Source organism: Aquarana catesbeiana, linkage group LG02 (assembly GCF_042186555.1).
Source record: "Aquarana catesbeiana isolate 2022-GZ linkage group LG02, ASM4218655v1, whole genome shotgun sequence".
Classification (NCBI taxonomy): domain Eukaryota; kingdom Metazoa; phylum Chordata; class Amphibia; order Anura; family Ranidae; genus Aquarana; species Aquarana catesbeiana.
The window spans coordinates 276,690,627-276,709,624 of NC_133325.1; the positions used below are offsets into that span (position 1 = coordinate 276,690,627).

The following is an 18,998-nucleotide window of genomic DNA, read 5'->3' on the forward strand; positions in this document are numbered from 1 at the left end:
ACTTGGCTCAGAAGAGTAATCTACAGTGTTAAATAGAAATAAATAATTGCGCTATTATTAACCAATTAATATCACACTAGGTGCTGAGATTCATAAATGACATAAAACACAATGCAAATTAAATACGGGTGAGTGTGTATAATACATAAATAAACAGACCTCCTGTGAATAAATAAAGTGGATAAATAAATATGAAGGAAGCTTGGATGAAATGACAGCAAGTTCAATGATACCCTTCACCTGCCGGTACTGAATGGTAAAATTCCCAGCCCTCAACGGCCATCCACGGTATGAAAAACAAGAATGGGAAACAGAACCATTGCGCAGGGATTAAACTAGAGTGATAAAATATAATAAGAGTAATCTCACTCACATGTCCCCGTTCATATTGATCGCATAGAGATAAATGGTCAGCTGCATTCAGCTACGAGCTGAAAACTCCTCATTCACCTCCAGTGTACACACACACAGACACTGCTGACACTGCTGAGAGCGTCACAGGCTCCTCCTCCCGACGCGTTGCGTCACCAGACCTGTGACTTTTTCAAGGGTGCTCATGTGATGGCCCTGAGCGATACTTATAGTATGTGTACTGGTTGCCACGGTAACCCCGGAAGTCAATGCATCATCATACCATTTTTCAGATCAAAGATTTTATGACATGTAGAACTGAGGGGGTGGTGTATGTATTGCAATGCCCGTGCTCATTACAGTATGTGGGAAGAACGAAACGACCGATGTGGAAGCGCATCAGGGAGCACATACAAAACATTATTAAAGGCTATCCAAAGCACAGTGTTTCACGCCATTTTTCATTATGTCATGATAAAAATCCAACACTATTAAAATTTTGGGCGATAGAAAAATATAAACCCCAATGGGGTTAAACATAGAGTTTGATCTTAATTGCTTCATAGCAGATTCTTAAATTTCATGATTTTAAAATACAAATAGATTTTAATATTTTCTATCTATATCTTGATCTTAATTGTTGTCTACAATATATTTTTTCTATTTTTATTTTTCTATTTCTATTTTTATTTTTATATGAATTATGATTCATTGTGGATTTATCTTAATATGTATGATCGGCTGCAAATTAATTTCTCATCATACTGCGATGAGGGAGCGCTCTCAAATTTGTTTGCATTTTTTATTCTTTTAGATGGTTAAAAAGTTAATTAAGTTTGAGGCAACCAGCCCGTTCTTATATATTTATTCAGCTCAAGTGAATTTTAAATGTTGTATTAAAGGTGTTCAGTGTTAATCCTTGTATGTAAATAAATGATATGTTACGTTGTTTAGTAATTTAAAATACCATGTAATCTAAAGATCGCTTAAATGGTATGATGATGCATTAACTCCCGGGGTTACCGTGGCAACCAGTACACATACTATAAGTATCGCTCAGGGCCGTCACATGAGCACCCTTAAAAAAGTCACGTGTCTGGTGACGCAACGCGTCGGGAGGAGGAGCCTGTGACGCTCTCAGCAGTGTCTGTGTGTGTACACTGGAGGTGAATGAGGTTTCAGCTCGTAGCTGAATACAGCTGACCATTTATTTCCATGCGATCAATATGAACGGGGACATGTGAGTGAGATTACTCTTATTATATTTTATCACTCTAGTTTAATCCCTGCGCAATGGTTCTGTTTCCCATTCTTGTTTTTCATACCGTGGATGGCCGTTGAGGGCTGGGAATTTTACCATTCAGTACCGGCAGGTGAAGGGTATCATTGAACTTGCAGTCATTTCATTCAAGCTTCCTTCACAAGGTTCCGGTTTCTTATTAAGAGGATCCCTGCTTGTTTCACAATAGTGGACTATATATTTATCTACATATTTATTTATCCACTTTATTTTTTCACAGGAGGTCTGTTTATTTATGTATTATACACACTCACCCGTATTTAATTTGCATTGTGTTTTATGTCATTTATGAATCTCAGCACCTAGTGTGATATTAATTGGTTAATAATAGCGCAATTATTTATTTCTATTTATACATGCATTTGTGTATTTCACATATTTATTGCAGCTTTATTATTTGGGCATCTTTTAATATATTCTCACATAATTTGTTTTCCACTTCAGCGCTTTAGTAAACTTATTACTATTATAATCTACAGTGTTGGCAATAAAATTAAAATATAAGAGATACCCCTCATTGCCTTACTGAAAATCTCATATAGCACAAGCTTTCGAGAATACTCGGTTGTTTTCATCAGGAATGATGTCATACAACAATGAAGAGAAACACACACACACACACACACACACACACACACATACTTATTTAATTTTTTTCTTTGTAAGTTACTTGTATGATACCATGCCTGGAGACTAGAATGGAGTATTCCTTAACACTTACACTAAAAAATACATATAGTTAGCCAAGTGAAGGTATGACCTATATTTTCACTTTTATCCAAAACTGTATGCTGTACACTTCACTCTGACATAATAAAAGACAAAAGCCAGGCAGTTCAAAGACATATAATTTAGGAATGTCTTGAGTTTGTGGTTACTGAATGTTCTTTACTGTCTTTGTAGTCTAGCATAAAACACAAGGGAATTATATGACCGTTCGTCCGTGAAGCACGCACACCTTTTAGCTTGGTATTTAAAATTAGCCTGTTTGTATGTGATGCAATGTCCTGGGCAAAAAGAAATTGGGAAGACTGACCTCATTAAAGTGGTATTTCCAGTAAAAGGACCAAACCGAATTTCTTCAAAGGGTGGCTGGAAACCCAATATATGCAGAGCTTCTTCTTGAGTGATTGGTGGGAGGCTTTGTGAAGAAACAAAAAAAAAAAAATCATATAACTCAATTGGAGTTTGACTGCTTTTTAGACCAAACTTTTATTTGTTCCTAAACTGAAATAGAACTCTAACGTGTATATGTTGTAAAGTGGAAATGAGCTCATTCTTGTATGTGTTACAACAACACTGCACGCTGTTTGCAATGGTGCAACGCAGTGCCATTCATTCTGATGACGTGAGCTGCAGCGCAGTGCCAGGCAACACATTGGTGTGCTGCCAAAAAAGGTACAGGTCTGATTTCTGGGCTGCTGAGTTCATTTTGAATGGGCTGCCCAACAGAGCGCACATTACCAAGCAAAAAACCTGCATTGCACCTCAGCGGTCAGGTGTGAACTGGTAGCCAATGGAAATAATGCCTCTTACATTGGTAGTCAGTGGAAAGAATGTTTCTTACATTGATAGTCAGTGAGAAGGATGCTCCATACACTGGTGGTCAGTAAAAGGAATGTCTCCCTTACAGATACAGTAGCTAGAAAAATAGGTGGTGTCAGTAGTTACAAATGATGGTCAGAAATTGCTCATAGAACACCTAGCAACCTCTGGATGAACCCTGGTTAAGAGGGCCACTCTAAAAGTAATTTGTCAGAAACCTAGGCAATACATACATACATACATAGCATAGGGAGCATATATATATTGTATATTCATATAGACAATTTTATATGCAAATCTTAATTTTTCCAGTAAAGTTCGAGCTAAACACACCTATTCCACCTTCCTGACCTCTCTATTGGTCATTGAGGATCCCAATCTTATTAAGGAGCTAACAATGGAGTTCAGGAGCCAGGCTTTGGTGGGCAAAGCTAGACCTTTACAGAAAAAGTCTAGATTTGGAAATACAGTAGTACCTTGGATTACGAGCATAATTTGTTCCAGAAGAATGCTTGTAATACAAAGCACTCATATATCAACGCAAGTTTCCCCATAGGAATCAATGGAAACTCAGATAATTTGTTCCACAGTGACTGCTGGTGTATGCAGTACCACATGTGCTCAGAGGTGCGGGGGCACCGGAGACGATCGGGAACAGAGTATTTCTGGTGCCCCCGCACCTCTGGCCATATGCGGGACTGCTTACCCCAGCGGCTTGAATCCTGCTCGTCTTGCGAGATAACGCTTGAAAATCGATTCAGAATTTTTTTTATTAAGTAGCTTGTATTGCGAAACGCTCATAAACCGCGTTACTCGCAATCTGAGGTTTTACTGTAAAGTGATTGTAAAGTCTATTTTTTTTTAGTTAAAATTAACAAACATGTGTATACTTACCTGCTCTGTGCAGTGGTTTTGCACAGAACAGCCTGGGTCCCTCTTCGGTGCTCCTGAACCCCTCCCTCCTGTTGAGTGCTCCCACAGCAAGCAGCTTGCTATAGGGGCACCCGGGCCGAGCCACAGCTCCCTGTGTCCATTCAGACGTAGAGCCGTGGCCCAGCCCCCTTTCTGTCCTCATTGGCTGCTGTCTGATTGACAGCGGCAGGAGCCAATGGTGCCGCACTGCTGTCTCAGCCAATGAAGAGGGGAGTCCCAATCAGCAGAGACAATCCTGCAACATTGCTGGATTAAGAGGAACCTCAGGTAACTGAGTTCTGCTGGCAGGGTGGACCGGGGAGTCTTCCTGGCCAAGAGAACACATTGATTACTGCTAGCAGCTGTAGCAATCGCATTTCAAAGATCTGACAGGCTGGTTGTACTGAAGTCAATCGATGGATCATCTTCAGTACAACCAGCTCCAAGTTCAGTACAACTAACTCCAAGTTTTAGTAAAGTTTAATTACTGCAGTTCCTTTGCACCAAGCTGGTCCAAACTAACAACTCTCTTCACTATCAGATGCAGCAGCTGCGTGTATTGTATACATTGCATGTAGCCTCAGCTACATGCAGTATACAGGGAATTTCCTGTCCCGCTTCCAGAACAAAATTGAGTCGCCATTCACTGGGAGCTTTGTATTCTACGAATGAATAAAAAGTTTCTTCTGATTTGGAGAGGCGGGCAACATTGCGATCTCCAGACTCCACCTCAGCCAATCAGAAGAAGTTTTTGTATTCATTCATTCCTGTAAATGGCTGAGCAAATTCTGTTTCAGGAACAGGAGAGGAAGGTCCCTGACTCGCTGCTGAAGCACAGCGCTATATACTATATTTAGCCTTATCTACATACAGTTTATACAGCGCACACAGCCGCTGCAACTGTTAGTTAAGTAAACAGTTCATTTGGACCAGCTTGGTCCAATCGAATGATTTAAACTTCATTAAAACTAGGAGTTAGGCTTTAATCTCTATTTACGCATTTCCTTATCATGACCTCTGTTTGAATTTAAGAAAAATATAACATTACAGGTTACTAAAAGAACATGGATTTCAATCAGTCTTCTGCATTTCCTCAATATGCTAGTAGCCTTTACTCGGTGCACTATACCTTCCTGATCCCAGAGTGCTATACAGAAAGTTCCAGCAGGATACTAGAGAGGAAATACCGCAGGACGTCTTGTACTGGGGCCGACTGATGCAATACCTGCAGAGACAAATGTTTTATGTATAAAATACTGCCATTTAAATATATTTATACAGATTATACAAAGATACATGAAGCCTTTTCCAAACACCAAACTATTATGGAACAGAGGCTTGATCTGTATGGAAAGCTACATAGTTATAAATGCTCAGTCAATAAAAATGTATCCCTTCAGTACATTTTCCTTTTTCCACTGACAGTTAACTTGATACAACAATCTGCTACTACCAACATCAAAATTATTAAATACAATTTTTAACATATTAGCAAAATCGAAAAAAAGGGGAAAAATAAAAAATCTAACACATGGGACTTTCGAGGCACACCATGTTACAATAAAATACTACTTATTATTATCAGACAACATACATAAAATATTATAAGATAATATTTTATGTATGTTGTCTATTAATAAAGAAGTGGTGTGCCTCCACAGTCCCACATGTTAGATTTTTTCTTTTTCCCCCTTTTTTCGATTTTTCATTTTAACATGTTAGATTGTTGTTGGTCACATCTGAGTTTTCATCTCCTTATTTGCTAATTTTGTATAATAAAAGGGCACCTCCACGGATCTGCTCCTCATCTTCAGAACATAGAAACTCATAGCTGCAGATGTGGTCACAAGATGGTTACATATGGACCAATGTGTGGCATGTCAAAAATTAATACTTTATCATAAAATTGAATAGTAACAAAATAATTAAGTAAACATCCACTAAACCATAACCACAATAAAAATATGAAAATGTGGTAAATCAAACACCACAAAGGTCCAGGAACTACAAACCCAGTGCATTCCAATGTGAAAATCTCCACTTTTGCTAAGAACTTGAGAGTTGGTGAGCCCATTCTCACCTCCCACAACTCCCTACTGGACACTGAGGTTGCCCATCATTCTGAAGATCCAAAAGGGAGCTATGGGAAGCTAGTCGGAACTGGCCAGCTCTCGGTTCTCTCAGCAAGAATTCAGAATTGCATCTCAGAGCACTCCGGGGTTTGGGGGTTCTGGAGTGTTCCTGAAGATGAAGATAGATATGTGAAGGCTATTGAGTATTCAAGGATTTCAATACAGCTGCATTTTTACAGGATGTTTTTAAGGGTTACTTAAAAAAGCATTCCAATCTTTTCATTTGTAAAGTATTGTAACAGTTGAAGGAAAAGTACCATCTTCTGAGATCTAGAACTTTACGTTGTTTAATCTCATCTGCTATGAAGTGTTGTGTGCATTCCCTCAGTGGCTTCACCTTTCTATCAGGCTTCTTCTTTGGAGCTTGTTTAGCTATGCCTGGATCAAAAAAAGAACAGAGGAACAGAGGAAGTGAAGGCTTACCTGAAGTGCTCACACATTAAAAAAAATAAAAATAAATAAAAAACACACAAAAAAAAAAAAATAGTAAGTACACTAGAAAATAAATCACACTTATTACATTTTACCCCTGTGGTGAAGTTTGAAAAATTGCATAGGTGGAGGCCTTGATAGCTTTACAACTTTATCACTCTAAGACCCCATTCACACTTATGCGACTTGTCATGCTACTTTGGACATCAAAATCGCATGACAAGTCACAGCCAATGATAACCAATGATAACCATTCATATATGTGTGACTTAAAGTCGCAGCGACTTGAAAGTACTTCATGCACCACTTTGGTCTGACTTTTATGCAACGTGAGGGCCATAAACTAATGCTGACCTTCAAAAGTTGCATGAAAGTCGTAACTGAATGTTTTACATGCAACAGTGGATCCGACTTTGCAGAGGGACAAAAACTCACATCCAAGTCGTACCCATCCAAAATTGCGTCAAAGTTGCACAACTTTGGAATCGTACAAGGGGGAATGGAGCCTTAAGCCCCACTACAGACTAAAACTAGCTTTCTACCACCTCTACCTCCCACCCTCCTCTAACCCATTGTTTCTCAACCAGGGTGTCGCAAGCAGTTTTCCCCTGGGTGCAGTACACTGCTATGGTGCTGGCAGTCAGCCCACCTGCCCCATAGCAACTCACCATGTTGATCCAGGGCCACCCCAACATTCAGAAGAAGGTGAAAGCCTGGCTCCTTCACACCTGCTCCACTTGCTGCCCTCTGCCTGGCACCTGGAGCCAAAAGGTAGGGTTCTGATCATTATGGGGGAAATCTGATGTGATAGAAGACTTTTGATGTGAAGTTAATTTCATTAAGGAGGTAGTGTGCATCGCCCCAGGCTCAGGTTTCCCATTGATAAGTAACATTTACATTTTTTAGACGGGTGCTTTGAGATTTTACATACTTTTAAAGGATGCCACAGCTGAAAAAATAGTTGAAAAATGCTGCTCAAACCCATCTTGTCTGGCTTTTTTTTTCCTTACCTGGTGAAGCCAGCAATACTCACCTAAGTTCCCTGTCCAGGCCCCGCTTCACTGTCAGGTCCAGGTACAAGGGGCCGCTAATCCAGCGCTGCAATGACGCCCGAGATGTTGGTCCACTCAACTTCCATCTGTTGACTTCAGTTCTCTTCTGAATCCTAAGAGAACCCCCAATGCTGGTCATCCAATGGGAAGGGTCGTCCATGTCACACAGGCAGTGATGTGGACACTCGAAGAAGGACTCAACCAGGGAGTAAACAGAAGAGAAGGCTTGGGGCTGGAGCATCTCATGGCTGCAGCTTAAGATAAAAAGAAAGGGGAATTTAGATTTTTTTTTTTACAGCGATCAATTATAGGCGGGGGGGGGGGAGTAGGGATATTACCTTTATCCCAGAGAGAGGCTTCATATTAGTGCCGATTACACTGATCGTTCACTTTTGCATCTGTTCAGAACTGACCTGACCCTTATGTGTCTATGTAAGATTGGCACAAGAGGACATTTATTGGCACAAGGTGACATTTCCCCCCCATGACTGCCCCTTTATATTTAATGTGTGTTTATGTCATATTAATTCTTTTTTATTTTTAAAGAAAGTAAAAGAAAGGCTCAACTATTTCTATTAGAATAGGAAAACTGTTTACCTGTCTTAGGTTTTAAGTTTGTAGTCATTGTGTTAAAGTCTGATGTGTCAATTTCCCAAGCAAGAGGATATGTCCCAACATCACTGGATAAAGAGTCCAAGCTAGTATCCTCATTATATATGCCATCAGAAGCACTAGCCGGAAGATCTATGTAATTCAATGGGTTGGTAAAGCTGGGTTTCTCATGGGAACTTGCACTGCTAGCAGAACTGGAAGTTTTGCACAGGGATGTTGCTTGGTTTAGGAACGCATAGTCTGAACATATAGTATAGAACTTTTCTCTTGTGTGAGTCACTGGACATCCCCAAGGATGACGGTCATTAGCATGTCCCAGGCTTCCCACATTGTAGGTCTTCACATTGGTTTGGCGATTGTCTTTCTCAGATTTCTCTGTAGACGTCTCCTCGTTTCTGCCAGAACCATTAGCTTCTCTGACAGCCTCTACGTTAGGCATTGAATGAAAAGGCAATCTGGAGTTTACCAAAATTCACCTTGTCACCAAGGACTACTGGAGTAAAGGAGACGAGCTATTTCATCCGACGAGCTTCACAAGGAATGCACTACCTGAAAATAAGAGAAAGAATATTAAAGAGACCCTGTCACCAACTAAAAAAAAGGCAGGTAAAGCACCAATGTATTTTAAATGCTTAGTTGCAGTGTATTCCCCTTCCATAAATGTTTTTATATTCACTTGCGATGTGCCTCTGAACTTTTTTTTTTTTTTAATCAAAAGGTTTTTATTGTTCATAAGACAAACAATATATTTAAAAAAATGAAACAAAATACACTGCATTTAGACATTGAAATGGCCTATCCATTAGTCTTAATTGCACCAACAAATATATACATTTTGCTCATTTTCCCTTCACGTAGATTACCTTCAGTGTATTCCATAGCATGTACCAGTCCTGCCTCCCACTCCCCTCCCCTCACACTCCCTTATTCATCCTGCATACAGTCAGCCTACCATCTGGATGACTCAAAATTTATATGTCTCTCAACAACCTCATCTGTACCAGTTCCATGGGACTTATACCTGGTGTAGCAAGCCATGCATCCCATAATCTCTCAAATTTCTTGGCGTTCCCCCTATGCTGATATATGTATCTTTCCATTATGAGTGTTTTACCCATGTGTTGTATCCATGTTTTTACCTTGGGCGGTATAGCTGATTTCCAGCTTAGAAGTATGGTTTTCCTTGAATGGAACAGTGCTCTGGCAAATACCACTCTTTTCCCCTCCTCCGTTATCACCCCCTCCAAAACTCCAAGCAGGCAACTTAATGGTTCCAAAGGGACGCTGGTCTGGAACACCCGATTCAGCGTATCCAGGACCTCCGTCCAAAATCTGTGGAGTTTGGGGCAACACCAGAGGAGGTGAATCAGATCCCCAGGCACCGTTTTACATCTATTACACATTGGGTCTGATGCCCTGCCCATTTTGTAAAGCTTCACAGGAGTGTAGTGCACTCTCAGTAATATATACAGTTGGGACACCTTTTGTGACACATTTAAGGAACATGTAGTAACCGCCTGCAGTGCCTCCTCCCATAATTCCCCTGCAATAGGCCCCACGTCTGCCTCCCATTGAGTCGCTGCTTTCATGGGATGCCCCTCTGGGAATGATGAGAGCAGCATGTTATAGCATTGGGAGGTTAAACCCTTCGTGTCAGATGCGTCCTGCGGCATGTGAAAGATCGGAGTGGGGGACTAAACCCATTCCACTGCGTCCCCTTGTGCTCTAACAGCATGTTGTAGTTGTAGGTAGTAGAATAGCATATTGGACGGTATTGCGTATTTAGATTGCAAGTCACTAAAAGAAAGGAGGGTCCCATTTTGAAAGACATGTCTCAAGTGAGTTATACCTAGAGGGCACTATTTGGGCCCCTGCTGGATCTTGGCTAGCTCAGTGTATGTGTTGTTTCCCCATAGTGGGCTATATACTGTGTACCCCTTCACATTCTGAAGCTGTTTAGCTTTGTTCAACACCTTCTGAAGGAGTATGTGGGCATTATCTTCTTGGGTATTTAAACTGCTGGGCCTCTAGTCCCTCGGGGACCGATTCGGCTCCCGAGCCAAGTAACTTGAGCCTGGCTGTTGAGCTCACAAAGGTGTCATGGCTCCTATCAGGTGCTGTAACTGCGCAGCCAGATAGTATATCCAAGGGTTGGGTAGGGCAAGGCCCCCCCTCCCTCGGGTATTGCAGCTGTTCCAGTTTGATCCTGGGGGGGGTTTAGTGTGCCACAGTAATAGTCTGAAAAGAGAGTTGACCACTCTGAATATTTTCAGGGTGAAAAATACCGGTGTGTTGTGAAGCAAATATAACAGCTGTGGCATTAGAATCATCTTGATAAGGTTCGTTTTGCCTGCCAGGGACATTTTAAGTTTGTTCCATATGTGTATTTTATCTCTAAACCGGGTCAAGAGGGGATAGATGTTCAGCTTGCAGAAGTCAGTCACTATGGGGGGGACACCATGGGAATCGGGCGCGAGGGCCCCACATCAGGCCCAGGAGTCTCATCCAGAAACATTAAAGCTGATTTGGACCAATTAATAGTGAGGCCTGAAAAACGTCCAAATTTCGTAATAAGGGACATAACCTGAACCAAAGAGTCATCTAGCCTCTGAACTTTAATCCATTACAGGTACTTATATAGCGTGGGCAATTATTTATGCAGACACACACACACAATTACCAAAAGTATTGGGACACCTGCCTTTACACGCACACGAACTTTAATGGCATCCCAGTCTTATGCCCTGTACACACGGTCGGATTTTCTGACGGAAAATGTGTGATAGGACCTTGTTGTTGGAAATTCCGACCGTGTGTAGGCTCCATCACACATTTTCCATCGGAATTTCCGACACACAAAGTTTGAGAGCTTGCTATAAAATTTTCCGAAAACAAAATCCGTTGTCGGAAATTCCGATCGTGTGTACACAAATCCGACGCACAAAGTGCCACGCATGCTCAGAATAAATTAAGAGACAAAAGTTATTGGCTATTGCCTCGTTTATGGTCCCGATGTATGTGTTTTACGTCACCGCGTTCAGACCGATCGTATTTTCCGACAACTTTGTGTGACTGTGTGTATGCAAGACAAGTTTGAGCCAACATCCGTCTGAAAAAATCCATGGATTTTGTTGTCGGAATGTCTGATCAATGTCCGATCGTGTGTACAGGGCTTTAGTCTGTAGGGTTCAATATTGAGTTGGCCCACAATTTGCAGCTATAACAGCTTCAACTCTTCTAGGAAGGCTGTCCACAAGGTTTAGGAGTGTGTCTATGGAAATGTTTGACCATTCTTCCAGAAGCGCATTTGTGAGGTCAGGCACTGATGCTGGACGAGAAGGCCTGGCTCACAGTCTCCACTCCAATTCATCCCAAAGATATCAGGTTGATGTCAGGACTCTGTACAGACCAGTCAAGTTCCTCCACCCCAAACTCACTCATCCATGTCTTTATGGACCTTGCTTTGTGCACTTGTCCAAATCATATGGTGGAGGGGGGATTATGGTGTGGGGTTGTTTTTCGGGGGTTGGGCTTGGCCCCTTAGTTCTTACTTTTAGTAATATAGTGTTTATATGTACATTCACATCTGTCCCTGTCCTCAAGGAGCTTACAATCCAAGATGCCTAGTACACACAATCAGAAAATCTGACGAAAAATACCAATTTCAAAATGATCATTAGTACACAGTTTTGGAGAGCCGATCACAGTTCATGTAAATTATCGGAAGGGACAAACATAAAAAAAAATTCTCATGCGATACCAGATTGTATGATTTTCATTTAATCAGTACAGTTTTCGTAAAAAAAAAACAAAAAAAAAAAAACACAGATGCTCATTCGTCCGATATTCTCATTGTATGTATGAGGCTTAAAGTGATTGTAAAGGCAATTTTTTTTTTTTAATAAAAAAATAACAAACATATCATACTTACCTCCACTGTGCAGCTCGTTTTCTGGGGTCCCCTGGTGGTTCCTCCCCACATCTGATAACCCCCTCGGGGAAGCGCTTCCCCGAGGGGGTTACCTTGCTGGCACGCTCCCGAGTCCAGCAATCGGCGTCCATAGAGGCCGAATGCAGGACTCGGCCCCACCCCCCCCCCCCCGGCGCTCCCATCATTGGATTTGATTGATAGCATTGGGAGCCAATGGCTGCGCTGCTATCAATCTATCCAATCAAGAGCCGAGAACCCCGGGCAGAGAGACAGCGCGTCCCCGCTGGGCTGGGGGAGCAGTCACTGACAAGTGTTTTTTTACCTTAATGCATTAAGGTGAAAATAAACATGAAGGTTTACAACCCCTTTAACTCACATTCATACATATAGGGCCAATTTAGACAGGGACCAGTTAACCTACCAGCAGGTCACTGGAGTGTGGGAGGAAACCCACGCAGGCACAAGGAGAACATGTAAATTTCAGACAGGTTGTGCCGTGGTTGGCTATTCGAACCGACGAGCTTAGTGCTGCCAGGCAGAAGTACTGAATGTGCTAAATGTGCTGAATGTGCTAAGAAATATAACTACCTCTGTAAAGTCCATTAGCTAGCACTGCTCCTTCCATCTGAGTACATCATAGCCCTCTCTTCTCTCTATGCTGGTCCAGATCCCCCATCCCACATTACCTTTTATGTAGCTGCCATGGGAGGAGTGAATGAGAATACTATAGAGCAGGGGTAGGCAACCTGGGGCCCTCCAGCTGTTGCAGAACTACAAGTTCCATCATGCCTCTGGGAGTAATTGTAACTGGCAGCTTTGCAATGCCTCATGGGAAATGAACTTTTGAACTGTCAAATCGCACTGGTGGGAACCAGGGTTAGGGTTGCCACCTCATCCCTTTAAACCCAAACACATGAAATACACAGGTTCGGAGGCTAATTTAATGCAGATAAGGCAGCGAGTTTAATTACCACCTTAATCAGCCACGGAACCTGTGTAATTAATATGTCTTCGGTTTTAGAGCCGTTTCACACTGGGGCCGCCTGTGCGTTAGCGGTAAAGTGCCGCTTGTTTTATTGGCACTTTACTGCTGTTTAAGCACCGCTTTTCAGCCACTAGCAGGGCGCTTTTAACCCCCGCTAGCGGCTAAAGAAGGGGTTCAAAACGCCCGTGTTGTGGCGCTTCCAAAGCCTTCATTCATTGCAATGGGCAGGGGCGGTGTAGGAGCAGTGTACACATCGCTCCTACACCACCCCAAAGATGCTGCTTGCAGGACTTTTTCTAACGTCCCACAAGTGCACCGCCCCAGTGTGAAAGCACTCGTACCTTTCAAATTCGGGGAGCATGGGAGGCAGTTTTCAGGTGCCATTTCTAGCGCTAAAATGCCTGAAAACTGCCTCAGTGTGAAAGGGACGAGATAACCCATACAGGGCTCAACCCACGGATTTAACTTTTTCAAAAAAACGGTTCTATCCCCGGCATGCTGGGATTGCCAATTGTCACCTTAGCTTGTGCTCTCAATCCATCCAATGTCTGGAGTCATAACAGATCACATGTGCAGCACCATGGTAACTGCAGATCAAACACAGGCCAAGATGGCAGCTTCCTTGGCTGAAAAGGAGAGGAGGGTTTAGTTCCGCTTTAAAAGCAGGAGTTCGGGGCGCATTTTTTACCACTCCTCAAGCTCCTAGTAAAGCAGTCTGCAACTAATAATATGGGCAGCACACCGAGCCACTCACATTATCAAAACATGAAGCATTTATGTCGCTCATTCAAAATCCAAGCTTCGTGCTGAGTTTGGAAGGGAATGAAGCACCCCTACTCTTACCATTCAAGTCTATAGAAATGTGCTTGCGTGTTAATGCCACTTCCTTTAATTTGGGTGCATTTTTTAACACGCGTCAAATGCACCAAATAAAAAAGCATTACGCTACAGGCGTGTTTTTTTTTTTTTTTTTCAAGCGTCAGTATTTTGAGCAAGTGAAAAATGAGCTGAGGGAGGCGAGAGGTAAGAAATCATGTGCTGGAGATCTCCAATCAGATTTGTAGATCATCACTTTGCTTAGAAATAAATACATTGCTTCCAATAATAACACAATATGAAAGGTGCAGAGTAATAATCATTCCCACATATGGTCCTAATCCTACATGAAGAGTCCAGTAATAGAGGACCAAGGACATGTGAATGAAGCCCTATGGAAGGACACGTGAATGAAGCCCTATGGAAGGACACGTGAATGAAGCCCTATGGAAGGACACGTGAATGAAGCCCTATGGAAGGACACGTAAATGAAGCCCTATGGAAGGACATGTAAATGAAGCCCTATGGAAGGACATGCAAATGAAGCCCTATGGAAGGACATGCAAATGAAGCCCTATGGAAGGACATGCAAATGAAGCCCTATGGAAGGACATGCAAATGAAGCCCTATGGAAGGACATGCAAATGAAGCCCTATGGAAGGACATGCAAATGAAGCCCTATGGAAGGACATGCAAATGAAGCCCTATGGAAGGACATGCAAATGAAGCCCTATGGAAGGACATGTAAATGAAGCCCTATGGAAGGACATGTAAATGAAAGCCCTATGGAAGGACATGTGAATGAAGCCCTATGGAAGGACATGTAAATGAAAGCCCTATGGAAGGACATGTGAATGAAGCCCTATGGAAGGACATGTAAATGAAGCCCTATGAAAGGACATGTAAATGAAAGCCCTATGGAAGGACATGTGAATGAAGCCCTATGGAAGGACATGTAAATGAAGCCCTATGGAAGGACATGTAAATGAAGCCCTATGGAAGGACATGTAAATGAAGCCCTATGGAAGGACATGCAAATGAAGCCCTATGGAAGGACATGCAAATGAAGCCCTATGGAAGGACATGCAAATGAAGCCCTATGGAAGGACATGCAAATGAAGCCCTATGGAAGGACATGCAAATGAAGCCCTATGGAAGGACATGTAAATGAAGCCCTATGGAAGGACATGCAAATGAAGCCCTATGGAAGGACATGTAAATGAAGCCCTATGGAAGGACATGCAAATGAAGCCCTATGGAAGGACATGCAAATGAAGCCCTATGGAAGGACATGTAAATGAAAGCCCTATGGAAGGACATGTGAATGAAGCCCTATGGAAGGACGTGTCAGGCCTGTGACATCGGATCCAAGACAACCCGATGACAACAAAGCAGCATCTGTGTGCGGAGCTTCTATGGATGACAGGCACATGAGGACCGATCCTACAGCACAGCTCCTCCACTCTTCTCTTCCATCCACCCGCAGCACATTGTCCTCTCTATGACACATCACCGGATCTTACCTGTCCGCATACCTCCTATTAACAGTGCGATGTCAATCAGGATGGATGAAGCACCCCCCTGTCCCCTCCGTTATCCACCACTCCCCTAACAGACCTGGGGATGATCGCCACCTACTGGACGGAGGAACACACCGTTTAACCTGCTGATCGCTAATAGGCTTCTGTGGGCAGCTACACAGCCAATGGCACGGCTTGATTTTATTCTAAAAAAGTGTCACCTGTATAAACTGCATAGCTCCCAACTGTCCCTGATTTCGAGGGACTGTCCCTGATTTAGAGCAATGTCCCTCTGTCCCTCATTCCTCCTCATTTGTCCCTCATTTTGGTCTGATCTATACAGTTGTATATAAAATGCACTTTTTAGCACTTTTTAAAAGTGTTTTCCAGTGCTAAACCTTTAATCTGATTTCTAAATTGTTGTATTTGTAAATTCCAAAAGCCAATATAAAGGAATAGTAGTGGTAAAAAAAAAAAACACTTGTGGATTTAACCAATCTTGTTTTTTGTACAATTCTCCTTTAAGGGGGCGTGGCATTGGGGTGTGTCCTATATCTGTATACTTTTGCTGATAGGTGTCCCTCATTCCCATCTCAAATAGTTGGGAGGTATGGAACTGTGACTGATCTACAATTCTTAACTCTTGATGTATAATTTGATTTATAAATGATCTTGGTTTATAATTTGATCTATCATTTCTTTCATCCTGAATGATAGGCAAAACTTTTTTTTTTTTCATTTTGGTTTCAATTCGACATCAAAACAGTGTCACGGACTTCTAAATACTGTATTTCATGATATAAGCTCAGTTTAGTGGTAAAAATAAGTGTGAAATGCAAGACTCCGGTGGGTGTAAAAAGATGTCCACTTGGCGACTTCAGACTGTAGGCTTACTGCGGGGTGTACTAAGATGGCTGTGACAAAACGTCACTTTCGTTACAAGTTTTGACGGGTCGCCTAATCTGACAGAACAGGGGCACTCGGCGCGCCCGAGTCCTGCTGCTGCGTCCATTGACACAAACAGCAGGACTCAGCCCCGCCCCCGGCTCACGTGTCACTTCATTTGAGTAACAGCAGTGGGAGCCAAGGGCCTCTGCTGCTATCAATCTATCCAATGAGGACCTGGAGCTGCTGGTTTGTTTGTCACCCCCCCAAAAAAAAGCACCAGCCGCCACTGACACCCATTATGATCTGATTGTACAATCTCCTATTTTAAAAAGTATCACTTGTATAAACTGTGACTGATCTCGAATTCTTTAACTCTTGATGTATAATTTGATGTATAAATGGTCAACGATCTCTGTTTTACAAATGAGAAAATGTGCTCAGAAAGTGTTTCCCATACCCTCTTTTTGAATATAAAGTGAACGGACCCATGGTCTATATAGGTTTGTGATACTAATAGGCTGTATAGATGCTTATATTTTTATTTCATCTTTCAGTGTTTTGTTCCCTCTACTTTTCTCCGGAAGAAGCAGGAGTGCGTGAAACATGTTGAGTTAGATGGTCTACACATAATGATCTTCTCTGGAGTAGCATCCCAGGTAGAAGTAACCCTAACATTGGGGGGCGTAGTAACCGTCAAGAGGGAGATAATTTGCATATTGTGTGTTCATGTGATCTTTTATACTGTATTGTAAAATTATTTGTATATAATAAAACTTTTATGTTTTTAAAAAAAATCCTTGTTGTAATGTTCTATGACGGTACCGATAAAATCTTGCTGCCCCACTCTATCCCTTTTTTTTTCCATATGTTTTATAAACGATCAATGATCTATAAATGTTCTTGATGTATAATTTGATCTATAAATGATTTATGTTTTATAAATGGTCAATGATCTATAAATTAATCTTGATATATAATTTGATCTATTATTGATCTTTTTTAATGGTCAGTGATCTATAAATGATCTTGTTTTATAATTTGATCTGTAATTAATCTACAATTTCTTTTATTCTTCAAGCCGGGTTCACACTGGTACGACACGACAGTCATACAACTTTGGATCCGACTTTTTCCTGCGACTTGAAGTCCCCTTTCACACTTATACGACTTGTCCCACAATTTTGTACTGCAAAATCGTATGACAAGTCATTCTCCATAATTTTCAATGACTACCATTTATATTGGCACGACTTTAAGTCGTGCCAACTTCAAAGTAGACCCTGCACTACTTTGGTCCAACTTCCATGCGAGTTGTACTCCATAGACCTCAATGTTAAACCCTCAAGTAGCATGCAAATCGTACCTGAATAATATAGACACAATTTCAGTACGACTTTGTAAGCACAAGCTGAGAATGGTTAATGCCAAAGTTGTGGCAAAGTCGTACAAAGTAGTACTGCTCCCAAATCGCGGCAAAATCACAGTAAAATTGCAGCAAAATCGCGGTAAAATCACACGACTTTGAAGTCGCACAAGTGTGAAAGGGGCCGAAGTCTGACATGCGTCTGACTTCAATGAACAGGGATCCGACGTTGATCCCTGACAATACCAGGCATTGTGTCTGGTATTAATCTTTAGGGGAAATTCCACGCACAATGTAAAAAAAAAAACAGCATGGGCTCTCTCTCAAAGAGCAGACCAGGCCTTTCAGTCTAGTATGGATTTTCATTGTCATGCATCTATATGCTCACAACCTACCAGCAATTTAGAACACAGTTCTTCAATCAATTATGGTTTTATGTTGTGTCAAAAATTTTACTCTCCCGGCTCAGTGCTGTTTTTTACGTGGATGTTTTATATGCATTCATTGTATGTATTTACTTATCAGTTATGACCACTATGTGGCGTCTTGTTGACATAATTGATGTACTCTCGATGCCCCTTTGTATGCGCACATACATATGTGTGTATAACAATTTTGGAATGACATTCACTACAATGCTCTTTCCTTTATGTGGTTCTTGTTGTGATATGTTTGATACATTTTATGATTAATAAATATACTGTATTCAATTCACCTCCACGCTGTCCATGGACCTCATTTAAAGTCCCAAATTCCCATTTTTCTCCTAGTATGGATTTTCAGGCGAACCCCCACGCCGAAAAAGGCGTTGGGGTCCCCCCAAAATCCATACCAGACCCTTATCCGAGCACACAGCCCGGGAGGTCAGGAAAGGGGATGGGGACGAGCGAGCGCCCCCCCCCCCCCCTGAACCGTACCAGGCTGCATGCCCTCACAATAGGGGGGTGGGTGCTTTGGGGCAGGGGGGCCCTGTGGCCCCCACCCCAAAGAACCTTGTCCCCATGTTGATGAGGACAAGGGCCTCTTCCTGACAACCCTGGCCATTGGTTGTCGGGGTCTGTGGGCGGGGGGCTTATCGTAATCTGGAAGCCACTTTAACAAGTGGTTCTAAAGTCAAAATTGGTTTTTTTTACCTTAATGCATTCTCTGCATTAAGGTA

General features: G+C 42.0%; 1 protein-coding gene across 2 annotated transcripts in view; it reads right to left on the reverse strand.

Annotated features, from left to right (window-relative positions):
* BIVM (basic, immunoglobulin-like variable motif containing) overlaps positions 1-15,700 on the reverse strand; it is a 37,575-nt gene extending 21,875 nt beyond the window's left edge. Inside the window, exons 1-5 of one of the 2 annotated variants that reach the window (XM_073614459.1) lie at positions 15,592-15,700; positions 8,322-8,885; positions 6,498-6,618; positions 5,238-5,333; positions 2,688-2,792 (exon numbers count right to left, since the gene is read on the reverse strand). In XM_073614459.1, the coding sequence (XP_073470560.1) occupies positions 2,688-2,792; positions 5,238-5,333; positions 6,498-6,618; positions 8,322-8,775 (776 nt within the window). In that variant the 5' untranslated portion in view covers positions 8,776-8,885; positions 15,592-15,700. The remainder of the gene's footprint in view (positions 1-2,687; positions 2,793-5,237; positions 5,334-6,497; positions 6,619-8,321; positions 8,886-15,591) is intronic. The other variant, XM_073614460.1, reaches the window with a different exon arrangement.
* Between the last annotated feature and the right edge of the window lie 3,298 nt (positions 15,701-18,998).